The sequence below is a fragment of the Pelobates fuscus genome, chromosome 1 (genome assembly GCF_036172605.1).
Source record: "Pelobates fuscus isolate aPelFus1 chromosome 1, aPelFus1.pri, whole genome shotgun sequence".
NCBI classification, from domain to species: Eukaryota; Metazoa; Chordata; class Amphibia; order Anura; family Pelobatidae; genus Pelobates; species Pelobates fuscus.
In genome coordinates this window covers 198,764,060-198,775,300 of record NC_086317.1, presented here as the reverse complement: position 1 = coordinate 198,775,300, position 11,241 = coordinate 198,764,060, and the positions used below count along the sequence as shown (strand labels likewise).

At 44.4% G+C, this 11,241-nt stretch overlaps 1 protein-coding gene across 1 annotated transcript in view; it reads left to right on the top strand.

The window, feature by feature from the left end:
* Window positions 1-371: 371 nt before the first annotated feature.
* The window catches only part of UBXN11 (UBX domain protein 11), a 96,477-nt gene continuing 85,607 nt past the window's right edge, over window positions 372-11,241 (top strand). The window contains exons 1-2 of the mRNA XM_063453305.1: window positions 372-622; window positions 721-761. Coding sequence (XP_063309375.1) covers window positions 387-622; window positions 721-761 — 277 coding nt within the window. The 5' untranslated portion in view covers window positions 372-386. The remainder of the gene's footprint in view (window positions 623-720; window positions 762-11,241) is intronic.

Below are 11,241 nucleotides of genomic sequence, written 5' to 3'. Positions count from 1 at the left end.
GGAATCCCTGGTGGTCCAGTGAACTCTAGCCCGCGCTCCAGGGCTAGAGTTCACTCGAGATTTGGAGCGTTGTCGTGGTAACCGCGGCAACGCTCCAAATCTCGCGAGAGGAGGACCCGGAGGAGCTGCTGGTAACAGCTCCCGGGTCCTCTCTCCCTCCCTTCCCTGCCGGCTGCCCCCCCCCCCCCCCTCCCCCCTCCCTCCCTCCCTCCCTCCCTCCCTCCCCCCCCTCCCCCCTCCCTCCCTCCCTCCCTCCCTCCTGGACCCGCCAATGTATGGAACGTTTAGCAAAACGTATTACTACAGAATACCACCTAGCGATAGAACTCAGAGAGAGCACCACCTGCTAGCAAGGAGCACCTGGTGGAACATGTGACCGGAAGCTGATGTTGCCTGGTTACCAACTGAAAACAACATGGCGACGCCGTAAGTGTAATATGAGCGGTCCACTGGTTACACTGGGGAGACCCCGAAAGACCTGTCTCATCCCCATTAACCGGAAACAACACGGGGAGGTGGATGAGATGTCTTCGGGGGCTCGGACACATATTGGGGGAGATATGTCGAACCGCCAAATAATTCCCGAGAAGCAGTTAACTGCTGTTGACCTGCCGAGAATAGGGTAAACAAGTTTAACTTGCCTTGCCATAGGGTAAGGGTGGGGGGCGAATGATCCTTAGCCTAGTTACTACGCCACTTACCACCTTATTTTATCCTCAGGAGGAGAGCAGCTCCGTTTAAAGACCAGTTTCCTTACACAGGTGAGTCCGTTCAAAGGGCACGAAAAAGCCCTTATGCAAAATGAAAACTAAAGCGGGGACATGGGGACATATCTCATATTTATTTATGTATGTATAAGTATACATATTAATTGACAGTAGACAATAGTGAACTTAAATGTTCCAGATTATTAAAGGGACACTATAGTGGTCTGAGTGCAGTGGCCCTGACTTTTTATTGTTCTTTATTTTTGTTGTGCAATGGTTAACAAACAAGCATGGAAAGTAATACCCACAAGTTTAACCCCTTAACACCGCAGCCAAATGTACAAGTTGTGAACGAAACAAAACGTAAACAAAACCTGGCATTTGCGCTATATGTCTGTCCAACCGTAATTCACCTCTTTCATATTAAATGCACCCCCCCTTATTATATATCATTTTATTTAGGGGAAACAGGGCTTTCATTTAATATCAAATATTTAGCTATGAAACATAATGTAATATGAAAAAAATGGGAGAAAATAAGATTTTATTTTTGATTTTTTTTAGTTCTACATGACATTTTAACTGTCAATGTCATAATAATGTTTGCTTTTACTGCAATAAAATACACATATTTGTATTCAGCAAAGTCTTAAGTGTAAAACAGTACCCCCTATGTACAGGTTTTATGGTGTTTTGGGAAGTTACAGGGTCAAATATAGCGTGTTACATTTGATTTGAAAATTGAAATTCGCCAGATTGGTTACGTTGCCTTTGAGACTGTATAGTAGCACAGGAAATAAATTTACACCCATAATGGCATACCATTTGCAATAGTAGACGACCCAAGGTATTGTAAATAAGGGATGTCCAGTCTTTTTTAGTAGCCATTTGGTCACAAACACTGGCCAAAGTTAGCGTTAGTATTTGTTTGTGTGTGAAAAATGCAAAAAACGCCAATTTTGGCCAGTGTTTGTGACTAAGTGGCTACTAAAAAAGACTGGACCATTTGCAATACCTTTGGTTGTCTACTATTGCAAATGGTATGCCATCATAGGGGTAGTTTTCATTCTTGGGCTACCATAGGGTCATAAAGGCAACGTAAGCAATCTGGCGAATTTTAATGTGAAAAAAATGAAACACAAGCCTTATATTTGACGCTGTAATTTTTGAAAACACCATAAAACCTGTACATGAGGGGTACTGTTGTACTCTGGAGACTTCGCTGAACACAAATATTTGTGTTTCAAAACAGTAAAAAGTATTGCAGCAATAATATCGTCCGTGTAAGTGCTGTTTGTGCGTGAAAAATGCAAAAAACGTCACTTTTACTGGCGATATCATGGTTGTAATACATTTTACTGTTTTGAAACACTAATATTTGTGTTCAGCGAAGTCTCCCGAGTAAAACAGTACCCCCCATGTACAGGTTTTATGGTGTCTTGGAAAGTTATAGGGTTAAATATAGTGCTAGCAAATTAAATTCCCTATACTTTCGGCATGGGTGGTCAGGCAGGTCCCGCTAATTGTAATTAATTAGGATACCTAATTATGTAAAATTATTACATAAATATATGTGTAGAATTAGTATATGTGTATATATATATACATATGTGTATATATATATATATATATATATTTTTTTTTTTTAATATTTTTATTTATATATATAGGTGTGTATATATATATATATATATAGGTGTGTGTGTATATATATATATATATATATATATATATATATATATATATATATAGTGATATATACGTATATATTTATGTATATAGATACCGTGTTTCTCCGAAAATAAGACCGGGTCTTATATTAATTTTAGTCACACAAAACCCACTAGGGCTTATTTTCAGGGTAGGGCTTATTTATTTACGGTACCGGTATGTACATTGAACCCCCCCTTTAATTAATCCACCCCCCCTTTAATTAATCCACCCCCCCTTTAATTAATCCACCCCCCCTTTAATTAATCCACCCCCCCTTTAATAAATCCACCCCCTCTAATTAATCCACACCCCCCTTTAATTAATCCACACCCCCCTCTAATTAATCCACCACCCCTTTAATTAATCCACCCCCCTTTAATTAATCCACCCCCCTTTAATTAATCCACCCCCCTTTAATTAATTCACCCTCCCTCTAATTAATCCACCCCCTCTAATTAATCCACCACCCCTTTAATTAATCCACCCTCCCTTTAATTAATCCACCCTCCCTTTAATTAATCCACCCCCCTTTAATTAATCCACCCCCCTCTTTAATAAATCCACCCCCTCTAATTAATCCACACACCCCCTCTAATTAATCCACACACCCCCTCTAATTAATCCACACACCCCTCTAATTAATCCACACCCCCCCCTCTAATTAATCCACACACCCCCCTCTAATTAATCCACACACCCCCTCTAATTAATCCACACCCCCCTCTAATTAATCCACACCCCCCTCTAATTAATCCACACCCCCCTCTAATTAATCCACACCCCCCTCTAATTAATCCACACCCCCCTCTAATTAATCCACACACCCCTCTAATTAATCCACACACCCCTCTAATTAATCCACACACCCCTTTAATTAATCCACACACCCCTCTAATCCACACCCCCCTCTAATTAATCCACACCCCCTCTAATTAATCCACCCCCCCCCCCTCTAATTAATCCACACACCCCTTTAATTAATCCACCACCCCTTTAATTAATCCACCACCCCTTTAATTAATCCACCACCCCTTTAATTAATCCATCCCCCCTTTAATTAATTCCCCCCCTTTAATTAATTCACCCCCCCTTTAATTAATTCACCCCCCCTTTAATTAATTCACCCCCCCTTTAATTAATTCACCCCCCCCCTTTAATTAATTCACCCCCCCCCTTTAATTAATTAAGTCCCAGACATAAAATACCGGTATCTACTCACAGTTCAAAGAGTCCGACCACTGGGTGCCTCACCGCCCGGAATGGATCCTTCCGCTGAAGATCCGTGAAGGCAGACTGACGGCGCTGCGCATGTCGTCATCACGCTGCGCGATGCCGCGGCCCGCAACGCTCCTCCCCTCCTCCTCATGGAAGACCCGCCGGGCCGCAAAGGTAAAATGCCTAGGTCTTATTTTCGGGGTAGGGCTTATATTGCAGCCCACCCCGAAAATTCGGCTAGGGCTTATTTTCGGGGTAGGTCCTATTTTTTCGGGGAAACACGGTACTACAAATGTAGTATTTTGAGTTGTTTGGTGTAGCCACTTTAGAATGGCTAGCATAAACAGGGACAGGCCAAGGTCAGGGGAATCCAGAAATCAGAGTAGTCGGTAAAACAAGCCAATGGGTCGGTACAGGCAGCTAACGAAGCATAGTCAGGACAAGCCGAGGTCAGGGAATCCATGGAAATCAAGCAAACAAACTGCGGTGGATTCGGGAAGGGAAATTTTTGCTGAAAAGTCGTTGGACATCTTCTGATTCCAAAGGAGGGTTAGGATTTGGGGTCTGGGCAAATATAATTTGAGACAAAATTTGGACCATAAACTCTAGAAATGGGCATGGTCTACCTATGGCGTCCTTTTTATAAAGCACATAGGCATTGAAAATTGCAATCTGGGTTATGTAAACTGCTATTTTCTTGTACCAGGTCCTACTCTTCCGGTTCACCAGATAGGGTTGTATGCACTGATCAGCCAAGTCTACTCCTCCCATAAACTTGCTGTAATCCACAATGCACTTCGGCTTCTCCAGCTGCTCAGTTCCACCTCTCACAGACACTGGCACTGAAGTTTCGTCGTGCATTGTAGACAACATGTACACATCTTTCCTATCGGTGAAGCGAAGGGCAAGCAACTCATCCTGGCGGAGCGCTGAAAGGGAGCCTCTACTGCGTCTACCTCTTGCCAGGGTTTGGGGGAAACCTCTACGATTCTTACGCACTGTGCCACAGGCTACGGTGTCAAAGCAAAATAGAGTTTTAAATAACTCTATGCTTGTGTAATAGTTGTCGACCCATAGCCTGTATCCCTTATTTAACAAGGGAAGGATTAGGTCCCACACCGTATCGGGACCGTTTAGAAGGGATATACTGTTTAAAAAGTAATCTACCCTTAAATTTCATTAAGGACTCATCTATACAAATATTTCTTCAGGGACATAATTTTGGGAGAATTTGTCTGACAGGAGTTCAATTAGGGGCTGAATTTTGTACAGCCTGTCAAACAATGGGTCATTTCTTGGGGGGCACAGTGTGTTGTCGTTAAAGTGGAGGAAACGCAGCAGCTGCTCATAGCGATCCCTCTTCATAACCCCAGGGAAAAGGGGGGTCGCCAGGATGGGGTGCTTGTACCAGTAGGACCTGATACTCGGCTTTTTGACAATGCCCATAAGTAGAGTTAGGGCCCAAAATTTGCACATTTCTGCGAGATCCGTGGGGTGCCACATATTACGCCGATTGTAATGTGACCCCGGATTCGCAGTCAGATATTGGTTGGCAAATAAATTGGTTTGCTCAACCAATAACTGAAATACGTCCTCTGACATAAACAAATCAAAATATTTGAGGGGCTCCCAAGCATCCACTATAACCGTGATGTCAGGAGTTGCCGTAAATGGGGGAATATCTGGGGTCGTCAGGTTTGGGGGCACCCAGTCTCCATCTGGCATTGGGGTTGCTGAGCGTCCTCTTGTTGGTGGTGGTGGGGCACCATCACTAGAGGAGTCAGTCATAGCCTCAATGTCAGAGGCAGTGATAGTGTCACTGTCTTGCAGAGTGTCACTATCACTGCCTGCCAGAATGGCGTACTCCTCCTCGGCCGAGTAGCGACGTGCCATTCTAGGGCGGGGACTACTCAATAATTAATAAAAAAAAAAAAAAGGGGGGAAATTACTAAATTCCTACCTGCCTAACACCCTACTACCCACCCTCAAAAACCCACAAAAGATAAAATAAATGTACGGATCGCAGTTTAGGCTGCTGCGACCAGTACAGAAAGGGTTAATTTTTATTTAATTTTCTGTTTTTTTAAGAAAAATAACCCCCCCAAAAAGTCAGCCTGATCAGAGAGCCCTCTGATCACAGTGATCACTGGTACAATACTGTACAGTAGCGATACTGTACAGTACAGTGATCACGGCAGCGGGGAAAGGGTTAAGGGAGATTTGGGTTGCTGCGGCTGACAAAGGGTCAAAAAAAATTTAAAAACATTTTTTGACCCTAAAAAAAAAAATGAATAATAGTACAAATGTACTAAAATCCCTAAACAGGCTGATCACAGTGTAAAATGCCGTGACCAGCACTGGAAGGGTTACATTTTTTAAAATTTTTTTTTTTAAACTTTTACTTTATTTTTTAACAATTTTCTCTCCACAGGACTCTCCAGCTACGATCTCTGTGCCTCTCTCTCTCTCAGATCGAAGTGCGGTGTGGAGAGGGGCAGAGACAATGTGTCAGCCAGTGATTTAAAATCATTGGCTGACACATTGTAACAGTGATCGCAGTGACTGGCTGTCACTGCGATCACAAACTGCAGATCACCACGGATTGGCCACAGGGGACCTGCCTGGGTTGCCAGGCAGGTCCCCCAACCGTGATCTGCAGTTTGGGAGGGATCGGAGCCATGTGGGTGGGCTAAAACGCCGCAACGTGCTATGCCGCCGTGAAGGCGTTTAAGCCCATAAACGCCAGGACGGCATAGCACGTCGTAACAGCGCGAACGGGTTAAATAAGATATGCAAAGTGACTTTTTCAAAATAGGGCATGTTAAAATGTTGCATGTCTTATCAAAGAAAATAAAAAATATAGCGGATTAGCTAGGCAGTCATGACTAAGTATAAATCAAAAGAGAAAATGTGACATTCAAAATAGCTAGCCAGATAGGAGTATCTAATACTTAGCAGCAAATTAGGGATTATTCTAGTTTACAGTGAACGAATAATCTAAATTTTATTAAAGACAGGAGGCGAATATTTGCTTATCTTTCTTTACTGTAACTCCCAGCAGCAAAAAAAGTAGTTAACAAAGTTGTAAAAAAATTCAACCAATCATAACACATCATACAACAATATAGTGCCATCAGACTCCTCCCACTTCCTCTTTCTTGGTGGTGCCCATCAGCGGTAGTAGTCGTCAACCATGTAAACTGGAAACATTCTGGAACCATAATTCCGGTGTGCAAGAAATCAACCATGTAAACGTGTAGTCGAGTAGATGCAAATGTGATTTTCACACTAGGAGAAAAGAAGAGAAAACTCGTGAAAGTATGGTCTCTTACATAAGAGAAAAAACACAAGTACGCACTCAAGTGACAGTTCCGATTATTTGATAGGGTTAAAAGACCATAATGATAATATGCGATATAGTGCTAGGTTGCACCAGATTAACATTAAACCGTATACCTATAACAACCAATTTGCAAGAGGATGTACATGCAATAGTAATAGGAAAAAAGGAAAACTTACCCTAGGAGTGGGTTCCATAGTGAAAGGGAGGGAAAATATTCGCCTCCTGTCTTTAATAAAATTTAGATTATTCGTTCACTGTAAACTAGAATAATCCCTAATTTTATGGCAGGACAGGAGGCTTCATATTTGCTGTTTTAACGCTCTTGAATAAAAGAACAAGCCGCATGTGACGTAGGTTTAAAATAAAAGGTTCGAAAGGTAGATTCCCTTGACCAATCTGTGGCGGATAAAATATCAGCCAACGAGCTGCCCGCATGAAAGGCAGAGGATGCGGCTGCTCCTCTAACGGAGTGGGCACCGAAAGATTGATCGATCCCTGCTTGGGTAAGCAACCATCTTATCCAGCGTGCGATCGTGGGGGAAGAGACCGGTTTGTGAGGTCTAACGTAGGAGACAAAAAGAGGTCCAGTAGGGGCACGTAGAGAATTCGTGTTCTCAATGTAACAACGGATACACAGGGCTATACAGAGAGACGGTCTGTCAGGAAAGTATGGATAAAATACTGAGGAAGAATTAGTCTTAGTGCGTCTAGTAATAGTAAACCTGACACCGTCTGGTGCGAAGGTCACAGCATGAGAGTCAAAGGCCTGAACGTCTGAAACTCTGTGGAAGGACACCAGGCACAGGAGCAGGGCCAATTTCGCAGAGAGTTGGCGTAGGGATAAAGCCTCGCTAGACGGCCAGGAATCCAGCAGTTGGAAAACCTTAGAAATATCCCAGAAGTTAGAGTATTTAGAGGCAGGTGACCTCGTCAATCGTATGCCCCGTAGGAGTCTGCACATGGACGGGTGTTTCCCAACCAAGGAATTATCAACAGTGTCATGGGCTGCCGAAATGGCGGAATGGAAAATATTAATCGATCGGTATGATTTACCTTGATCGAAAAGGGATGATAAAAAATTAAAAATTGTTGAAAGAGTTGCTGAAACGGGATCGAGGTCCCTTTCCAGACACCAGCTGACCCAAACCCGCCATGCGGAGAGGTAGGTTCGTCTGGTTCCTGGAGCCCACGAATCCCACAGGAGCGTCTGAGCAGTGCGTGAAAGTCCCGCGACATGCCAGGCTCCCCTGAAACTGTCCAAGCTACCAATTGGAGATGGCCCTGTAGGGCGAGTGGATGGTAGTCGCCTGTTGGGTTCCTGGGGACCCGACGGGAGCGAGGTAGTAGAATTGGGTAGTCTACTGATGGTTCCAGGAGGGTGGGGAACCAAGTCTGGGCCCACAATAGTGGAGTGATTATTACAATCTTGGCCATTTGTGCTTTGACCCGGTGAAGGGTCCGTTGAATCATCGAGAAAGGAGGGAAGGCATAGGCTCCTCTCTGCGGCCAAGGTTGCAGAAAAGCGTCGACAGCCAGGGATAGAGGGTCTGGTAGCCAGCTGAAAAAATTGTCTGTTTGACGGTTCAGGCGAGATGCAAAGAGATCGAGTGTGAGGGGCCCCCGTAATAGATGAATGTGGTGAAACAGGAAGGGGTCTAATTGCCAATCGCTGGCATCCCTCCAATGACGTGAAAACCAGTCTGCGACTAGGTTGTCGGGTCCTGGGAGATATTCCGCTCGAATGGACAGATTCCTGTCCAGGCAGAATTGGTACAGATCTTTGGTGAGATCGGACAGCAGTTTGGATTTGGAACTTCCGAGGCGGTTTACATTCCGTACTGCGGAGATGTTGTCCATCCGAAGTACTAGGGAGCAGTTGGACGCGTTCTTGGCAAAGCTGCGGATCGCGAAGGATCCAGCAATGAGTTTGAGACAATTTATATGGAGTGCCTGTTCTGAAGGGGACCAGAGACCCCCTGTGGAGGTTCAGGCACATGTAGCGCCCCAACCCAGAAGGCTTGCATCGGATTCCAGGATAAAATCTGGTTGAGATCCGAAGATCGCTTTCCCATTCCAGGCTTCCATATTGCGAAGCCACCAGTGGAGTTCGATGAGAACCTCGTCTGTCAGGGATATGAATTGGTCGTAAGAGGTTGAGCGATGCAAGTAGGAGGTTTTCAACCGTTGCATTGTTCTGTAGTGTAAAGGCCTGGGAAATATAGCTTGAATTGATGCGGACAGGAGTCCAAGAATGTGTGCAAGATCGCGGAGCCGAGGTCGCTGTGAAGAGAGTAACTTTTGAATTTCTTTCTTTGTTTTTGATTTTTGGATAAGGCAACTGCAAAGTCGCCTGAACCGAATCTATTTGAAAGCCCAGAAACTGGACTATTTGAGAAGGTTCCAGATCTGATTTCTGGAAATGTATTACAAAACAAGGTTTTGAAGGAGAGCAGAGGTCATGTGTGTGTGTGTTTGCGGAGCAAATGTTGGTCTTGGACCATAATTAGGATATCGTCCAGATATATGATGGAGCGTACTCCTTGAGAACGGAGTAGAGCTATGACCGGCTTCATTAACTTACCTTCCATCTTGAAATGACGGTATGTGATAAATTGGTTCAGTGCTTTGAGGTGGATAATAGGACGGTGGTCTCCCGTCTTTTTCCGTACTAGGAAAATGTTGCTGATGAAGGTGTGAGGGAAAGGCGAAAGTTCGATCGCCCCTTTGTCTAGTAGTTTGTGTAACTCTGAATTTAAGGTTAGTTTGTCTACTTTCGACATCTCTAGAGCTGTCGGAGGAAAGTTTTGAATGGGGTGTGTAAGGAAATCTATCTTGAAACCCCTGACTGTATGAAGGATCCAGTGATCCTGAGAGAGTAGTTTCCACTGTCGGAAAAAAAGGGTTAATCGACCAGCAATTGGTACATTTTTTAAATAAGTAAGGTCCATTACCTGAAGCAGTGCGTCCGCGCAGGGATGCAGAACCACGTCCTGGGATGGAGCCTCTGGTTTTTAAGAGCTGTCTGTGATAGGGTCGGGTGGGTCCTGAGGACCAATAGTCTGTGGGTCGGGGTCTGTAGCCTGCAAAGGCTGCTCTACTGGTAGCTCGACCCCTGAAGCAACCAGCTCTCCCAGAAAAACGATGTGTTTGGGACCTGAAAACCCTGCGTAATGAGGACTGGGCTTTATTTAGAGTAGTAAAAACCGAGACATGCTTGGAGAGGTCTCGCATAAACTTGTCGTCGAATAATAAACCATTGGCTTCTGGCCCCAACTCTTTAGAGCTTAAATCTACCAATTTGGCATCAATTTTATAGAGTGCTGCTTTCCGTCTCTCTACCAACATTGCCACATTGGCGTTGCCCAATAGGCATAGAGCTCGCTGAGCCCATTCTCTTACGGTGTGTGGGTAAAAATCACCGCTAGTGAGTGCCTCATCTGCCAGGATAAAAATCTGGATTATAGGACCTGAAATGTCCAGAAGTTTGTCTTGGGCCGTTTTTAACCCTTGTTCGATACCCTTACAAGGGTCTTTGCCAGATTTGGTTAAATAAGTGACCAGCATAGGGTCAAATTCAGGGGTAGAGGCAACTTTGCCTGGAATAGTAGGTCTTGGACACTCAGCCCTTAATTTATTTCTAATCTCTTTCTCAAGTGGCTTGCAAAGCCACATTTTGCAGAAATTGGCAATATGATCAGGAGGGTCAAACAAGGGGGAGGCCTGAAGCACCCAGAAGGATGTCTGAGGCAGGCTCTTTAGATGAAGGGGCACCTTTAGTATCCTGATTGAGAAAAGTTTCCTTAACGAACTCCGATGCTGAGGAATCAGCCGTGGAATCCTCATCAGAGTACATGGGGTCATAATCGTTTAAAATATGGCCAGCTAATCGGGAAGTAGATCCCTCAAGGGGATCTGCAGGATCCTGCACGGTGTGAGGCAGAGAATATTTCAAAACTTTGGCAGGAGCTTTGCCTTTGCCCGCCGTAGCGCTATTCCCTTTCCAGGGTCTTTTGCGCGGGGCATTTTCCTGGTCAGAAAGATGGGAGTCCTCTGAGTCAGAGGGTAGTTGTGTAGAGGGGTGAACTTCTGGAGCAGTCTGCTCATGATAGGCTGCCAAAGCCTTGGGAAAGGACTCCGCAATGGTAGAGAAGAGCCATTCCCGAAGTTCTGCAGAGATTGCAGGGTCTTGGCGGTCTGACATAATTTAGTTAGTGTCTAGAAATATTATTAGAGAGAAACTGTCAGATTGAAATTATAAATAGT